The 17,943-nt window shown below is 47.0% G+C and overlaps 2 protein-coding genes across 3 annotated transcripts in view; one reads left to right on the plus strand and one right to left on the minus strand.

The window, feature by feature from the left end:
- C4H17orf50 (chromosome 4 C17orf50 homolog) lies at window positions 1-3,277 on the plus strand. Its single transcript, XM_051992447.1, has 4 exons — window positions 1-306; window positions 1,581-1,905; window positions 2,323-2,480; window positions 3,155-3,277. The coding sequence occupies exons 1-4, from the start codon at window positions 288-290 to the stop codon at window positions 3,253-3,255; spliced, it is 603 nt and encodes a 200-aa protein (XP_051848407.1). The 5' UTR covers window positions 1-287; the 3' UTR covers window positions 3,256-3,277.
- The window catches only part of MMP28 (matrix metallopeptidase 28), a 27,129-nt gene continuing 12,379 nt past the window's right edge, over window positions 3,194-17,943 (minus strand). Inside the window, exons 2-8 of one of the 2 annotated variants that reach the window (XM_051992443.1) lie at window positions 17,253-17,332; window positions 16,865-17,052; window positions 11,102-11,326; window positions 9,788-10,033; window positions 7,924-8,073; window positions 7,165-7,332; window positions 3,194-4,811 (exon numbers count right to left, since the gene is read on the minus strand). In XM_051992443.1, the coding sequence (XP_051848403.1) occupies window positions 4,417-4,811; window positions 7,165-7,332; window positions 7,924-8,073; window positions 9,788-10,033; window positions 11,102-11,326; window positions 16,865-17,052; window positions 17,253-17,332 (1,452 nt within the window). In that variant the 3' untranslated portion in view covers window positions 3,194-4,416. Of the gene's footprint in view, window positions 4,812-7,164; window positions 7,333-7,923; window positions 8,074-9,787; window positions 10,034-11,101; window positions 11,330-16,864; window positions 17,053-17,252; window positions 17,333-17,943 lie in introns of both variants that reach the window. The other variant, XM_051992442.1, reaches the window with a different exon arrangement.

Consider the following 17,943-nt stretch of genomic DNA (forward strand, 5'->3'; position numbering starts at 1 on the left):
TGGGAGAAAAATGGGAAGGAGGGGGAGAATGAGGAGGAAGAAAATCCCAGAGGCTTGCAGCTTTCAGGCATCCAGGACAAGGAGGCCCCTTCCTAGTCTGACTCTTGGGGGCTGGGGTTCTAACTCCATTGTGACCTAACAATAGTTGTGATGATAAGACCAAGATATGCAGGGATAAGGGGAGGCCCTTGTCACTTTTGTTCTCTGGAGTGGGATAGGACACACTCCTGAGGTGGGTTAAGTAGCGTGGGGACAAATTTCCCAAGTGACACAGAAATAACTAAGGAATGGATAAGCGGGGCAATGGTGAGTGGGACAGGAGGGCGATTGAGAGGGCTCTTTTTGACACACACACAGTTGTATTGGTTTTAGAAATTGAGTTAGAGAGTTATTACTATGGCAACCATACTTGAAGAAGCAGGACCCCTCTCAGTTACCCTCCTTGTAAATTGTTCACAGCAAACGTTTCATCCCCGGCCAGCTAAATCCCAGACAGGCAAGAGATCCTCACATCCCTTTCATTTTTCAGCACTTGATGTTTGAGCCAAAGAGAATGAGGGGAAAACCTTCTGGGGAAGGGGGTGGGAGAAGTTATAGGGGAAATTAAGGGAAGGGGAAGACCACCCCACCCTGCCTTCCAAGACTAAGGAAAACAGTGGAGTGTCACGATAGGGTCTATGAATATAAGAGATGATCCTTATAATTTGAAAAGTGAACTGGAGAAGGAAGTGGAGGCAGGAAAATCTGTTAGGGGACTATTCTAATAACTGACAGATGATAAGGCTTAAGATAGTGTAATGGACAGAGTACCTGGCTTGCAGTCACAAAGACCTGAGTTTGAATGTGACCTCATCAGCTATATGGCCCTGGCCAAATCACTTAAACTTGTTTGCCTCAGTTTCCTCATCTGTAAAATAAGCCGGAGGAGATAATGGCAAACTGAAAAGATTGAGCAACAACAACAAAGGTAACCTTGTACAACCTTTTCTGTGGCAGAGGCACAGAAAAGAAAGAGGGAAAGCTAGATGGCATTGTATATAGAGCATTGGCCCTGGAATCAGGAGGATCTGAGTTCAAATCTGACTTTAAACACTTAAGATTTACTAGCTGTGTGGCCCTGAGCAAGTCACTTAACCCCAATTGCCTCTGGAGAGAGAGAGAGGGAGAGAGAGAGGGGAGGGGAGGGGGGAGAGAGAGAGAGAGAGAGACAGAGACGGAGACAGAGACAGAGACAGAGAGAGAGAGAGGAAAGAGAGAGAGAGAGAGAGAGAGAGAGAGAGAGAGAAAGAGAAAGAAAAAGGGATAATTCTGACAAGTTACAGACTGTGAGAATGTGGAAAAGGTTTGTTTAGTCATCCTTCTGTTCTTGCAGATAATTGACAACTGGCAACTTACTGGCTATGTACAAGTCCACTTAACCTCTCTGGACCTCAGTTTCCCTATCTGTAAAATAAGAGCTTCTCACTTGATTTGTGGTCACAGTAGAAATTGTTAGTTCTTTTGGTGCCCAAGATCTTAATGGGGAAAAGCTAGGCTAAGGGTGAAATGGTACTGAGATTTCCTTTGCCCCAACTTCCTAGGTCTGAAGATCCCTCTGTGGAAAAAGAATCCAGAAGAATTCCTGGATGATGAGGTGGAAGAGGGGGATAATGAAGAAGAGGAGATTTCTGATGAGAAGGATTCAGATGACGCAGAGAATGCATCAGAGAAGGAGGGGGATTACTGGGAATCGGGGCAGGAGCTCCAGGATGGTGATGGGAAAGACAAAGGCTCAGTATCTTACTGTCCTCTCCGTCAAGAGTCCAGTGCATCTGAGGTGTCGTCCCTGAGGCGCTCTGAGAGTGGATTCTGGACCTGGCTCAGTCCCCTTACCCTCCTCTCCAATCTAGCCTTTCCTGTGGACAGGTACTTAGCACCGGAGCCTGGACTCCTGACTATTCTTCCTGGTTCTGAAGGTATCTCAGAGGGTTGGGCTATTGAGAGAAAGGAAGATATGGTACTCCTTAGTTTCTTCATAGTACTGAAAATCCAAAGGATGCTGTCAATTTTGGGGGAAAATGGCTTCTGGTGGGTGAGATTGGGGGGACTTATTGGGGGGTCTTACTGATAGGATTCAAGATTTAAGAGATTAGCTGTGTTCCTCTCACCCCCTTATTCCTTTGGGCAGTCTAAAATTGGGAGGTGGGACAGGGAGGGTGGCAGTAAGAGGGAGGAATCTCTCCTAAGTCCCTTAGATTAGCAAGGTCCCGAGGAGAAGGGTTCTACTATTGGCCCATGTGAGGCAATGCTGATCTCCCCCTCCCACCATCCCGCACCCGCCAGGAAGAGGATCCAGCCCGGGCAGATGTGCCTCCTGGAGAAGCAGCGAACCAATGATGGCCCCTGTTCCCGCTGTGAGATTCTTTTCTGCAGGAAATGCGAGACTCTGCACTGTGACCCCAACTATGTTGAGCACTGTATCCTGGACCACTGGGAAGGGGGTGAGCCTTGTGGGCCTTAAATACGGGGTGGGAGGGGAAAGGCCGTGTTAGGTGGTGTCTAAGCCCTCATCCAGAAGATGTAGAATGGTGTGGTGAATTAGGCACAGACTGGGAGGCAGAGGGGTCTTGGGTTCAAATCCCATCTCAGACTAGCTGTATGACCCTGGGAAGTCATAAATAGGCCTCAGTTTTCCCATCTGTAAAATGAGAAAGCTGGATTTCATTGCCACTAAGATCCCTTTTGGCTCTAAATCTATGGTCCTATTATTTCTCATGTTTAAACTGCCATACCCAGCCCTTAGACACCTTAGATCCTAAATGGAAACCTGCTCTATTCCTGGCATTTAGTTACCACTTTGGAGATGAGGTATCTTTGATATGGCCACATGAGAGGCGCTCAGACCCCTTGATATTCAGGCCACATGGGATCTGTCAAGTGTTCATCCCTTTATCTTCTATCCCGTTGCTCTCCTGGCATTTTGGCCCCGTGGGACTGGGGACCCCTTGTATTTTAGGTGAAAGATCAGAAGAAAGCTTGACCCACAAGCGGAAAATCCCTGGCTGCTACCCCAAGCCAGGACCCTTCCCATAGGCACAGCCTCAGCGCTCACTGCTTTCTGAGACTCTTTGGCCCTGTTCCTTTTCTCTCTATAATAATCTCTTGGCCATTTCAGGTGCTTCGGATCGTGAAGAATTTGAGGAAGAACCAAAAAGCCCTTCCCAGGAGACAGTTTTATTTATGAATCCTCCCTTCGTGGTGGAGGATGTTCAATAAAGCCCTCGGTGCATCAATCGATTCAGTGAGCATTGTGTGTAAGGCGTAACAGGGAGGGGAGGCCCGGGAGGCCCCAGGATGGTCCCTCTTTCTGAGTTTTCTCCAAGGTCTGATTTTCAAGCTAACCTGATTTGTTCCTTGAAAGTCAAATTATGGGGCAGTGACCAGGGAGCTCAATCCACTGCAACTCTTCCTAACTTTGATCCATCTCAGACAGATTCCCTTCTCCCCTCAGTAACTAAGCATGTGCTGTATCTATCTCCTGCCCTGCCTTCTGGGAGCAAAATTTAGACCAAGGTAAAAGGCATTTCCCCTTGATACAAAGTGAGAAAATGAGGCAAAACAAGGAAAATTGTGGTGGGCTAGTCTTGTTTCCCGGAACAAAGCTCTAGCCAGTAAGTCTTTCTTCCCCTACCTGGGGATTGTCTGCAAGGGATATGAAGGATGCAGGAACCGTGGATGCTAGCGGGCAGATCCAGAGCTTGGGAGTGGACATTAGGAAAAGGGGAGGATGGAATCAGGAGCTTAATTGCAGGCCCTACACTGGTTGGGGGCAGGGTTATTTTTGGTGGAGAATCAGCCTCCTCCACTAAGAATCTCAGCTATTTATGGGGTCTATGGCTTAAGGAATGCTCTGTGTGTGTGTGTGTGTGTGTGTCCTAGAGAATGCTGCTATTGTGATAGACAACAGGGCTCAAAGGGAAAGGTGACCAGCTGACCCTGCATCAGGGAGAGATTTTAATCGTCTACTCTTGAAGTTTATTCTTCCTTAGAAGGACCGCTGCTCTGGCTCTGCTGCTGTTGCTCTTCGAGGGCTGCTTAGGGTGGGATTGGGAGAAAATATTTTTCTAGCTCTCTAATATTCATCCTTTTCTCTCCCCCTTTCGAGCTGGGGCCCCCTCCTCCCCTTTCCTCTCTTTATTTGGGATTCATCCATTACAGTCATGTCCACGGGGCAGTGTCATGTCCTGTTTCTTGATTGTTTTCCTTGACACTCCTTTTGGACACTTCAGCAGGAGAATGGCCCATCCACGGTCCTCTCCTCCCTCCTCCTACTGTAGACACGGGCACTATGAAGATTTCCTATACTAGCCTGTCTCCCCATGGCAGAGGAGTATGAGGCTGGGCACCAGAGTCCTGACTAGTCATAAATCAAGGGGCTCAAAACAGAGCCCCCCCAGAGTTAGCGTCCCAGCAGCCCATCCACGGAAGCTCTTCAGCCCACCGGCCCGTGGCTACCACCTTCAGCGCCATCTGGTCAAACCGCCAGTAACGGTCATCCCTGAAGAAAAGGATGGAGCCTTCGGACCCGGGCAGCGCCCCTTGGACCCCTGCGGGGACGCCCACCCAGTCCCTTAACCCTCGGGGGTAGTAGGGCTCAATCTGTAGCTCTCCGTTAGCCAGTACGTAGTAGCGAGGACCTTTGAAGAGCACAATTCGATGGAGTGGCGGGAAGAAAAAGGCAGTATCTGGGTGGCGAGGGAGTCCTCCTGCTCGGCACAGCTGGGGGTAGCCCTTCAGTAACCTTGATCCCCGGAACCGCCAGCATCGACTCCCTGTGGGAACAGAACCGGGACTGAACTAGTATGGGCAGTGAGGGGAGGAGAGAGAGGATGGGGGCAAAACACGGGATAGTAATGGAGGAAGATCACTTTTAGGGGGTGGAACAAGGCTGGAAAAGGAGGGTGGCAGAGAAAAGAGCCATTGTGGCAATGTGATAGGGAATTACACTTTGCTTTTTCAAAGGTTATTTGTCTCTTCCTACTCCCATCCCATTCTGGGCTTTCTGGACATTAAAAGGAGTTGCTATTATTTTTTTTTTTTGCTGAGGCACTTGGGGTTAAGTGATTTGCCCCAGGGTCACATAGCCAGGAAGTATTCAATGTCTGAGGACAGATTTGAATTCAGGTCCTCCTGACTCCAGGGCTGGTGAGAACTAATTTTTAAAGTTGAAAGGATTAGAATGCTGTGGAAGCAGTACTTCTAGTCATAGGACCTGGGATCAGTCAATAAATCACACTTTTTTAGAACTCGCCATATATCTCCCAGACAATGTGCTCTGGGTTTGCAGAGGCAGAAAGAAACACTTCCTGCCTTCAAGGAAGCTCATGTTCCATATACTTGTACAAAATACACAAAACAGAAGCCCATTTTTATTTTTAGAGCTCATGGGGGGATCGTGATCAAGACGGTGGCCTTTAAACTAAGCTCTGAAGGATATTGGAAAATCTACGATGCAGAGGAAAGAAGAAACGCATCTCAGACATGGGGGACAATGTTTTGGAGAAACTGCAAGAAGTCTAATGCAAATGGATTGGAGATTAAGGGGGCAGGTAGAATGCCCACCCAAGAGTCCGGAGGACCTGAGTTCAGACCTAGCCGTAGGCCTGTGACACTCTGGGCGAGCCGCTTCACTTGTTTGCCTCAGTTTCCTCAAGTGTAAAATGAGCTGGAGAAGGAAATGTCAGACTACTCTTTGCCAAGAAAACCCCAATGGCTTTAAATGCCAGACAGAGTTTAGATTTGATGCTACAGGGAATGGAAAACCGCTGAAATTTATTGGACAAGGGAGTAATACAGTCAAATCTTCTCTGCTACCATGTTTAACTTTGGGCAAGTTGTTGAAATTCTTTGGAGAAAAAGAAAAATCTATACACCTTAGTTTTCCCCACCAGTAAAATAAGAAGCCTGGAATATATGGTGTGTGAGGCTCCTGCTAGAGCCAGATTTATATCTTCCAACCTCTCAGCTCTCAATCTATAAGTAGTTCATGGAGGAGGAAGGTAGGTTCTGCAAACCCCCAGCAGGTGTCAGCACTGGGCAGCCCCAGGACCGTCCCCACTTCTCCAGGTGAAGACAAAGGGATGCTTAGAAAGGCTTCCCACTTTCTCCTCCTCAGCCGCTCTGCATAGGCCCCTTTTCTCGCTCCTTTCTCCCCTGCCTTCTCCATCTGCTTTCATGTCCACACTCCCTTTTGCCCACTCTTAAAAAGTGGCTGTTTTCCAGGGGAGGTCACAGAGCAGGGAAACACAACACGGGAAAGAGCTTTCAGCTTAGATTTCCCAATCTGACATCCCAGGACCCAGGTTTGAATCCGGTTTCTTCCTATCACTGCCTATATGATCTGGGCAAGTCACTTGCCCCCGTGGACCTCAGGTTCTTCATAAGTAAAAGGAGAGTGATTAGGACCAGATCAGCGCTAGATGTATCTTATGATTGATGGATCTCCCTTGAGATCACAGATTCAAGTTCAAGGGAGTATGGAGGTGGGGGTAGGGAAGAGACTTCTTTCAAAAGAAAAATGGGCCTTTTTGGTTTCTTAGCTTTCATCGAGTGGTGTAGGGAGTAGGTGGGATTCTCTCAGGTTTGGGAGCTTGCGGCAGCAATAAAGCCCCGTTTTGCCTTGAGCCTGAAGGATGGAGAGTTCTTACCTCGACTTCTGCTCTACGTACTCACACACACAGAGACAGAAGCAGAGAAGAGAGAGATACAGAGACAGAGATAAAGACACACACACACAGAGAAAGAATGACAGAGAAAGAGCAGGGAGAGAGAGACAGAGACAGAGACAGAGACAGAGAGACAGAGACAGAGACAGAGAGACACACAAAGAGGAGAGGGAGAGAGAGAGAGACAGAGACAGAGACAGGGAGGGAGGGGGAGAGTCATAGATCACAGATCTAAGAAGGGAGGAGTCTCACAGGCCATTCAGTTTAACTCCTCACTTTATAGCAGCAGCTAATGCTGTGACTCAGTGAGCATGGGAGAAAGTTCCCACATCACTGCCAAGCCTTTAACTCGAGTTCTTCTCATCTTACTGCTCCATGTCTCCATGGAGCTCAGACCCACTTGGAAACCTTAAGGAAATAGGAGATGGGAGTTCCCGGCCTCTCCACCCCAAGTCTGTACCTTTGAAGAAGTGGAAGTCTCCATCATCCGGGGACACAGCAGCTGCTTCGATGTCGGGGGGCAAACTGGCCCATTTCTCCTGCAGGAGTTGGGGTTCCGAAGCATTGCCATCAGCTCCCACCTCCCAGAAATGGTTTCCTTTAAAGATGTAGACTCGGTGGTCCTTGTCTACCCCCCCCCAAAAAAAAAAGATGGAGGAAAAAGTTACTTAGGTCCTTCTCTCCTTCGTCCTCTCCATCCCCAGTTCTTAGTGGTGTCGTGGAGGGGACCCATCATTACTGTCTCCATTGCTACGTTACATGGAGACCAAGGGGAAGGCAAAGTCCCAGGGGGTGATTATATAATATAAACCTCAGTGACAGTGAACTTCTGAATCATTCAAGCAAGTGGGGCCAGATTCCCAAACCCAGATTACCTTCCCCAGACTCAGACATCCGGTAGAAAGGTTGGACAGGAAAGGGCAGGAAGAATTTGAGACTCGGGAAGAACTGAGGATCAAAGTCAATAAACGGTATAAAAGGAGCCATAAAGTTAGGAAGTGAGTGAACCTCAGAGGCCAGCTAGTCCAATCTTCCCCTTTACAGCTGAAGAAATTGAGCTTCAGAGAAGGTTAAGACATTTGCCTGAGATCACACAGACAGAGCAGGAATTTGAACTCAGGTGTCTTGATTATTCCATCTAGTTCTCTTTCTCCATTAACAGGATGGAAGTGGTCCTTTGGGGGGAGGGGTGCAGAGATCAAGCAGAATATCTCCTTACCTGCTGTGATGGTGTCAAAAAAGGAGTGACAATAATAGGGTCCTCTCGCTCCAGATTTCCTGTCCCAGGACCTGTGGGGGTCCCAGTCCTCAAAATTGGTGAATAGCTTTCCGGGGAGCTGTTCAGCCACTGAGCCCCCCAGGGGCTGTCCTATAGAGAGAGAAAAAGGCTAAAGCTGGGGCTCTGCTTATACCAGCCTGCATTCACTGCCTAACGTGAGCAGTAAGAAGGGGAATAGGAAAAGGCTCTTATTGTTCCTAGATTTGATGGGATCGATCACAGCAAGGCGTGGATAGAATGCTGGACAAAATCAAAGAGATGGGCTCAAAATCTGATTTTTCCAAATTGGTGACTCTGGACCGGGTACTTAATCTCAGTAACCCTCAATTTGCCTAGTAAAATAAAGGAATTAGATGAGATGACCCCCTAAGGATTCTTCTAGCCTTGAATCTGTGATTTAAAGGGAAAGGACAGGAGAAAACTCGGGAATCCTGATTCTGTGCCTTCTGGAGAGGTCATATATAACAGCAGCACAGATGAAAGATTCAGGGCTAGAAGGGACCTTCGAGATCCCAGCTCCTTATTTTATGGAGTAGGTAAGGTGACTTATCCAAGGTAACATGGATAGGAAGAGGCAGAACCAGTATTTGAATCTGTGTTCTCTGATTCCAAATCTAGTTCTCTGAAATTAGCTGTCGAGGGGAGTGATGTATCGGGGTCAGGAAAGAGAGGCCTTTTAGAGACCAGAGGTACATAGTTGGTTTACAGAAAAACTTACTGAAAAGAAGGAGGGGAAAGGAGAAAAGGGGAGGGGTAGGCGAAATAGAAGGGATACAGAAATAGTAGGGGAAAGGTATAAGAAAAGGGGAGGGATTCTAAAGGGGGAGGGCTGCTTGAGACAAGTGATGCTCATAAGTTAAATACTGGGGAGGAGGAAAGGGGAAAAGCAAAGAGACCAGAGGTAGACTCAAGGGGAGCTGTGAAAGTCATAACAACCTAAAGGGGGAGATTAAAACTTGTTGAGATGAAAGGATTATGGTAACTGAGTGTGAACCACAACATATATTTTCACCTTTTTTGTTGTTTGTTTGCTTTTTTCTTTCTCTTTTGTTTCTTTTTGATCTGATCTTTCTTGTGATCATGTGGAAATATGTTTAGAAGAATTCCATATGTTTAACCTATATTGGAGTATTTGTTATTTAAGGGAGAGGGTTAGGAGAAGGAGAGGGAAAATTTGGAACACAAGGTTTTGCAAGGGTAAATATTGACTGAATTATCTTTGCATGTATTTTGAAAATAAAAAAAGATATTATTAAAAAATTTTAAAAGAACATTTCTGAAGAATAAAATAGTTTAAAATGTCTCAAGTAGAAGTAAATTGTTGAGATGACTCGAGGGTCAGGGAGTCAATGAGTAAGAAGTTTGGGGTTGAATAGTTGGGATCTGTGGAGAGCAAAAGTTTAACATTATGGCAGGAGTAGCTTTGGGGGCCTGGAGGTCATGTTGTGGGAGATGCTAAAAGTTAGGCATGGAAGAGAATGGAAGTGAAAGGTTAGAATGCTGAGTGGCAGCAGGGGATAAGGGCTTTGGTTGGGATGAGAACTTGGAGCCAAGGATTCAAGAAAATGGATGCAAAAGACAGGAAGGTGGAAAGGATTGAAAGCCTGAGATGGGAGTGTTGAGTGTCGGGGTGAAAGGGAATGGGTACCTAAGTGTCATGGGATAGAAAAGGATGGGGAAATGAGATTAGAATTGAGAATCGGGGCGCTGAGTGTCATGGAATGGAGATGTTAGCTTGGATCTACTTGTTGGGGCTGGAGACAGTGCAAGGAAGCTAGGAGGGGCTCAGATGAGGGATGCTCACCATACAGGTTTTGGATGGCCAGGACATCATCCCAGTTCAGCACAGAGTCCCGTCCCAGTCTCTTGTAATAGGGCGCCATGAGAGCCCGAGGAGCAGGGGAGTGACCCAGCCCCAGCGTGTGGCCAATCTCGTGGGCCAACACCACGAACAGGTTCCGACCCCTGCGGCTTTTGAAGGACCAGCGCTCATCCCTGTCGAAGTGTGCTTCCCCACGACGGGGGAAGAAGGCGTGGGCCAGGGCACCTCCTGCAGATACCCAGAGGCAACAGGTCAGGTAAAGTCCTCCTGGCAGGTGGGCAGTGGGGAGCAGGGTTGGGGGTGATCATAGGTCTTAGATTTATTGGGCAAGTGGACAGTGCCTTCATTTGACAGTTGAGGAAGCTGAGGAACTTTGCTCGATCCTATTAAAACTTAGTGGAAAGGGAAGTAGCCAAATTTAGGTTTTCTGATTCAAAATCTAACACTTTCTACTACATTCTTCCTAATTATTTCCATCAGCCCCAGATTCATTCTTGGGCCTACATACCGCAAATATAGTTTAATAAAAACATTAGATTGTGAATCTAAATTTAGGAATTTCAATCTCCTTATATGCCTGAGAAATTTACAAGAACTGCTAACGCTTGAACCCATGCTTAAAACCCATGGCTTTCTCACTTTTAAAGGATAATAGTCACTTCCAAAATCATCTATCTAATCCTCATCCATTACAAAGTGGGAACTGAGGCTTCCAGAGATGAAACGTCTTGCCCAACATTACACAAGTAATACACGGACAGAGCTGAGATCCAGTCGGCAGGTCCTCCATGTTACTAGGTGAAAGGGAACGAGAGATTGGAGATTTGGAGCTTTGGAAAACGTGGGCGAGAAGGAAATTCAGGCTTTTTTGTTATTTCCACTCTATCATGACAGGGAAAGGAAAAGTAATGGAACCACCAAGGGAAACAGGAAGAGGTGTGTTTGTAGCAAGTGAGTGAAGATGTGGATGACAGAAAAATGATTTCCATTTTTTCCTTTTTTTTCCCATTTTTCTTGCCCAATTGTGTGTGTATATACAAATGCATGTAAACACATGTATATATGTACACATATGTATAAATAGGTATAAGTGTTATCTAACTATATTTATGAGTATATTTATGCGTGTGTATACATGTAGCTGCCTGTGAGCATTTCACTGGTGCACTCCCCCTGCTGCTCTTAGCCAGAGACCCCTCACCCACCTTTCTCTAGCCTAAGGGACAGGAGGGGGGAGATTTTCCAGGGGAAGGAGTTAAAGAGAGAGGCTTACAGGGAAGAGGAAGGAGTCAGCACCTGGCCCATCAAAAGCGTTGCTGAGCCCGTCGTTGTGATCGCCCTGAAAAAAGGTGAGGCGGATGTCGGCGGGGCCCGATGCCGGGGCTTCCCAGAACTCCAGGGAGGACACGTTGCTCCACACCTGGAAGGCCGCCCGCACGGCGTGGCGAACCGCTGGCTCGGGGAGGTACTCGGGCCAGTTCACCAGGCGGTAGGAAAGATGGCGTTTGTACCATTTGCCTCCTGCTGGAGAAAGAACCAGAGAACTGGACGTTAGCCTGCTTCTGCACTGAATTCCCGGCAGGCTCCAGGGTCAGGGTCCGTTTTTCCTGAGTCTTTCCTGATACACGTTTAACTTTTCCCCCCACGGGGGAGAAGGAGAGGAGTCTTGATGGAGTGGGTAAGGCAGGAAATCCTTGTCTGACTTGCCCTTTCTCGTAGGGGCAGCCGGGCGGCACAGTGGGTAGAGTGCTGGTCTCAGGGAGACCTGAAATCGTATCCTGCCTCAAATACTTGCTTACGGTGTGACCCTGAGCAAGTCACTGAAATGCTGCCTGCCTTAGTTTCCTCTTCTGCAAAATGGGGATAATAAAAGCATCTACCTGCCAGGGGGGCTATGAAGACTAAATGAAATATTTGTAAAGCACTAAGCCCTTTGCTGGATATGTAATAGGGGTTTAATTAATCCTTGTTCTGTTCCACACAGCCCCTTCTTTTCTGGGCCTCAGACTCCAAATTCTAGATTCGAAAATTATGATTTGGAAGACTGAATCTCACAAGAAAAATCGGTATTTTCCCAAGAGAACAACAATTGAAATGTTCCCTTCTTCTCTTGGCAGAGAAGTGAGAAGTTCCTGGGGTAAAATGTAGCAAACTTGGCTAAGCTGGTCATTGTAGAGTGACTGAGATTTAGAATCAAAGAGTGGCAATAACTATTATTTAAAAAAAAAAAAAGGTCTCTGATATACAGGGGATGGGGCTCCTCCTCTCAGAGACTTCCTAGAATGACCCAGATATGTAGGTTAACTCCAAAGCTCCAAGCCCATCTTTCCCTCTCTCCCATCCCCTCGTGGGGCTCATCATGTGGGGTTAGGACTGATTTTCATTCTTATTCATGTTTTTTTCCAGCTGAGACCCCCAGTTTCAACCCATTCTTTCGAAGCACTGGGTAGGTGGCAAGGGAATAGGGGTGATCCCCAGCTGCTTCTGCTGTCTCTTTTGATTCCCCATTTATGGGATTCCTGGCTTGTGACTGCCTTGAGAACCAAAAGAAAAGCTCATTGTCATTTCTTCCTACTCTGTCTCAACCCCCTCACTTCACTCCATTCTTTATGTCTTTGTAGGATTCATGTAGGAAGCTTAGGAGAAAAAAGAAAGGAAGGAAGAAAAAAAGAAAAAAGAAAGAGAAAAGGAAGGAAGAAAAAGAAGGAAGGAAGCAAAGAAGAGAGGAAAGGAAAAAGGGAGAAAGAGAGTTAGAAAGGGAGGGAAGAAAGGAATAGAGGGAGGAGGAGAAGAAAAAGGGAGAGAAGGAAGAAAGGAAGGAAGCAAGCAAGGAAGGAAGTAGGGAAGGAGGGAGGGAGAAGAGGAAGTGGAAGGGAAGAGAGAAAGGGAGAGAAGAAAAAGAGAGAGGGAAAGAGGGAGGGAAGGGAAAGAAAAAAGGAAGGGAGGGAAGAAGAAAGAGGTAGTTTTCTGTTACTAGCTACAACCATCTCCAGTCAGTTCAAGTAATTTCTTTCATAGGATTATAGATCTCTATCTGAAAGGGCCCTTAGAGTCCATCAAATCCAATCTCTTCATTTTACAGATAAAGAAACTAAGTAAGAAGTGAAGTGACCTGGCCAAGGTGACAAAATAAGTTAAGTCTGAGATAGGCTTCAAATTTAGGCCTCCAGACCCCTCCCCACTCCGCCCACCAGACTATAACTCCAGCTTTAGAGAGGGAAAGTAGCTTTCTCCACCTGGAGCTGCTGATTGTGTGGTTCCTGCTCTCTCTCTCTCTTTCAGATACCTTCCCACCATCACCTTATCCTTCCTCTCACTTTCCATTGGCTAAGTCACACCAGAGAATGTAGAATTGGGGGACGGGGCTCCTCAGAGGCCACTTAGTCTAAGTAACCTCATTTTACCCATTGGAAACCGAGGCCCAGAAAACCAAAGGGACTGGCTGCAAGCTAGAGCAGCCCCACGGCTGGTCCTGGGACTCCCGGTCTTTCTACAATGCGAGGCTCACACAAGAAGGGGATTGACCGGAATGAATAGCTCCAGTGTTTCTGTCTGACAGGGATTCCGGGCCGGCGGCTCAGAGCTGTGGGGGCAGCGGGGCTTCCGTGAGAGAGGACATGGGAGTGTTAGCCAGAGGGGCAGAGACCCCATGGGAAGGCCGTTTCCCATCCAAGCCCCAGGGCCCCTCCCTTCCCCAGCTCTGCCCGGGAGCCATCATCTGCACTTCAGCTCTTGCTCAATCAGGGCAGACCTGTCCAGGGGCAGCTTTGCACACTGGCTATAGCACTGGCCCAGTCACAAAGGCTTGGATTCAAATTTTGCTCTCGATTCTCATCAGCTATGTTATTTGATCTTCCTGAACTACAGTTTGAAATTCAGTATGTAGACAGGAAAATAGCAATTACAAGAGATCTAACAGCAGGTCCAATAAATTTGAAGATGTTGTGGTTCAGTCATGTCCTACTTTTCATGGCTCCATCTGGGGAGCTCCTTGACAGAGATACTGGAATGGTTTGCCATTTCCTTCTCCAGCTCATTTGACAGATGGGGAAACTGAGGTAAACAGGGTTAAGGGACATAACCAGGATCACACAGCTTTCTGAGGTTAGATTTGAACTCAGTTCTTCTTGACACTCCAGGCTCTTAACTCTATTCATTGTTGCCACCTAGTGCCCGGATTTTAAAATAGTGATGAACATAAATGATATTTCAGGATACCTGCAACAATTGATATGGAAATATCTGATGATCGCTGAGGTTTGTTGCTTATAGCCACTATTTTTAGGAAATGTCAAATTTCAGTTGTAGCTTAGTGAAAAGGCATATTTTTTCCCTAATTTTAGGAACTTCCTAAAATGTATGTTCCATGTTCCCCCTGGTTAGGAAGTTCTGGTCTAGTACTATTGAAGTATCACTGGATATTATATCAAGTATAATATACAATTCCTCCCACCAACATGGTTTCCATTTTCCCTGCATCTTCCTTCTCCTCCCTATATCTCCAGGTCTGGGACACACAGTCCACTGCCTCTTGGGGAGGAGGGGGGAAGGCGATTTCATATGGGGGTGGGGGAAACAGAGAGACTAGGAGAATAACATTGCATATTGAGGTGGGTAATAAATCTGAGGAAATAAAACATAAATATAATATATAAATATAATCTTTAGGTTAGCATCTATTAGGAACTGAGATTTTCTTGGTTCCCTCTTTTGACTGTGGCTATCGGGGGGAACATGTGGGGGTGGGGCGCAGACTTGGAAACTATGTGGGAACGGGAGAGGGAGGGCAGAGGGCCAAGTTCAATGTCAGGCTGTCCTAGGCTGAGGAGGGATGGGAGCAAAAGGGAACTGGAGAGGTGGAGAGATCTCATTTGTCACTCCTTCTATACTTCAAACCATTCAAGGGAAGGTTCCTTCTCTGGTGTGTTTGGTTTGGCCCAGGACCCTAGAATGCCCTGGAGGACAAGCACTCAGGGATGGGGATGGAGAGATCAGCCAATGAGGGGGAGGGAAGGAGAGCAAGAAAAGGCAGGTTCTAGACTCCCCTCCTCCCTCACCCATGTATGTAAATTGAAAGGGAAGAAACTGACATTTGTAGCTCGTTTTGGGGAAAGATGGGGAAAAACTATTTGGGAGCACAGAATTGGGCTTCTCCCAGCCCCGCAACTCCTTTTCCTCTTGGAGGAGGCAGGGACTCCTCGGAGGGCCCCCCTCATGCAACTTTCGGGGGCAGCAGCTGGCTAGGTAAATCCTTCCCCGCTCCCACTGAGGCTGGCCCTGGAGATTCCAGCTGTCCCAGAGCCAGTTCCGGGGAGGAAGCTTCTTTGTGTGTTCTGGTGCGGAGGGGTGGGAGAGGACAAATAACCCACTGTGAAAGAAGAAAAGGAAAGGTTTTGCTTGGAAGGAGGGGGGTCCAGAAGGAAAGGAAGGAACTTAGGTGAGTGGGGAAGGGCGCAGTGCCCTTCCGGCTCAGGCTTGTTTCTAACTTGGAAAATTATAAGTTTACAAATTCCTGACTTGGGGCTATAGAGAGTAGGCAGGAGTAGGTTGATCACCATAGTTACACCGACATCCCTGTAGGGCCAGGTGTCACCTGGCATCATCCCTCACCTGTTCAGTTGCCCCGATTCCCCTCCACACTCCTCTCCAGGACCGGACCACCTGGCATCCTTCCTCACCTGTTCAGTTTTCTTTATTCTCTTTATTCCTTTCATGGCAGAAGATGTCAGCTTGGCAACCTTTCCCTCCTCCTCTATACCCATAGAGACTCTCCAAATACACCCATAGGCTCCAACTTTCTCCTGCTTACCTCCAGGATGATGATCCATCAGTTATCATTTATTAAGGACCAGGCTGGGCTAGAATCCTGGGATCTCCTCATCACATGATCCTACCAATTCCATTTCTTACCCCTTGACCCCTAGATTTAGGAATCAGGAGGAAACGCTTATCATATGTCACGTCTCATAGAGATCTTCGAATCTTAGAAGTCACTGGGTTAATTAGTCCCCTCATTTTATAGATAAGGAGACTGACTCAGAGACTGGGCCACAATCACACAGATAGGTGGATTTAAGTAGGCTGTGAGTTCCAAAACCAGGATTTGAATCCAGGTTCTTTGATTTGGAGTTAGATTTAAAATCTAATATTCTTTTTGTCCTACAGTTATCCCTTCCAAAACATGGGGGCTCGCCCCCCATTTGGAAAATCCAGATAAAATTGTTTTCTCTTCATATCAGAGAAGTAATCTGATTTTTTTTTTATGGAGTATTTATAGTAGTTTTCTGTAAAATTTGGGTTAAGTATTTGGTCATAACCTGCGTGTCATCTGCTGGACTTTGAGTATCATCTTTGGCTTTTGCAAAACTCCTCCAAAATTTCCACATATGGAAACCATTACAGGAACAGTCTCTACGTGGAAGGGATAACTGTTGTCAGATTACTGTATCAGACATAATTTAGGGCTAAAAAGACTTGAGAGATCTGATCCAAGTCCTTCATTTTACAAATGAGGGGACTTAAGCCCACTTAGGTAATATGAGTTGTCCAAGTTCACACAGGTTATAGGTGCTGAGTCAGAATTTGAACTCAGTCCCTCCCACTCTAACTCTGCTGCTCTTCACCACTGCATTATTTCTCCTCTCTGTGTGACAGCTCAGCAGGGGAGGGATTGAGGGTGGCGTCCAGTCTTGGACTTTGAAGACTGTGTGGGAAAGTGGAGGACAGCTGGTGGGACAATGGGCTGCTTCCCCAGGCGGGATCATTGATATAGGTGGGTGGTCTTCAGCTTTTACTTCTGCTGTCCTCCGGCTTCATTCAAGATGGGGATGGGATGAGGGAGAGGAAGCTGGGAGATAGGCCCTCAACTTCTCTCCTTAGAGCAGGTTGGCCCCTGGTTCTGACGTGGCCCCTTATAGTCCCCCTCAACTCTCTTATTGCTCTGCTCCATAGGGGCTTAGAGGTACCCCCTTATAGAGAAGGAGGGAAGGGACCCCCTCCCTTTGGAGTTCCTGAAGGGCTGTGGGAGGAGGGGAAGGAAGGAGGAGGAGGAGGACTCACTCTGCTGCACAAAGCGTTTCTTGAGCCTCGTCTTGGCTCTGCGACCAGCAAACAGGGAGCTGAGCCTCTCAGTCCAGGCCGAATGGCTCTCCGAGTCATCCACCCCACACCGCGGCAGGGCCATTTGGCGCATCGTGGCCGTGTCTAGCTGCCCACTGACCGGCAGGTGGGACACCCACTGGAACTCCCTAGAAGGAAGAATTAATATAGTAGATGGGGAAGAGGAGCCATGGGACAAAGCCCTAGGAATCGGGAGAGGGAGCAACGTCCGTGACCTCACTTCCTGGGGTTGTGATGGACAAGGTGAGGAAAGGGTAACACTTAGGGTCCCTCACTCCTCAACCATCCTCCAACCTCCTACCCCTGCCCTGGACCAACTCCAGCTTACCTTATGGCATCTGTAAGCTGTGTGGAGCTGGAAGCTTTTGGGCCGTGCTCAGGGAGGTACCCATACTTCTCCAAGAATACCTGGGAAAGGCAGCGAGACAAAGGAACCTGTCACTACTCTCCCAGCCCTGGCCCCCAGAAGCATAAAGACACAGCACTGAAGAATTCATAACTTTCTAAGGTATTCATAGTCCCGAAATGAAGCTTTGCCACCCCCTCACCTACTTCCTTTAAAATTTGTTATTTTTTAATTTTTAAAAATTCTATTCTTTTCAGTTTTAAATTCTCTCCTTTCTGCCTCTCCTTTCCTTACCTTTAAAGAAAAAAAAAAAAAAAGCAAAAGCAAAAGAACCCTCCCCAAAGCAACCACAGCTGCAAACTTTACAAACATGTACATTTAAGCAAAACATCCCCACATTAGCCATGTCCAAATAAATATGTGCTTTAATATACACTTTAAGATTATCCTGTCTCTGTCTTGAGGTCTCTTCAAATCCCTATTAAGGTTCTTACATCCATTTCTTTCTTGTGATTCCCTGAAATTATTCCAGAAACTTCACTTCTTTCCAGAAAGTTTATAGGGGAAAAAACCTCCAACCTTATTTTCAATTAAAAGATTTATTATCTCTTTCCCTTTTATCTTCCCCTGCCAATTGGAAGAAACAAAACAAAAGAAAAACCAAATTTTGTTC

Source organism: Antechinus flavipes, chromosome 4 (assembly GCF_016432865.1).
Source record: "Antechinus flavipes isolate AdamAnt ecotype Samford, QLD, Australia chromosome 4, AdamAnt_v2, whole genome shotgun sequence".
Lineage (NCBI taxonomy): Eukaryota > Metazoa > Chordata > Mammalia > Dasyuromorphia > Dasyuridae > Antechinus > Antechinus flavipes.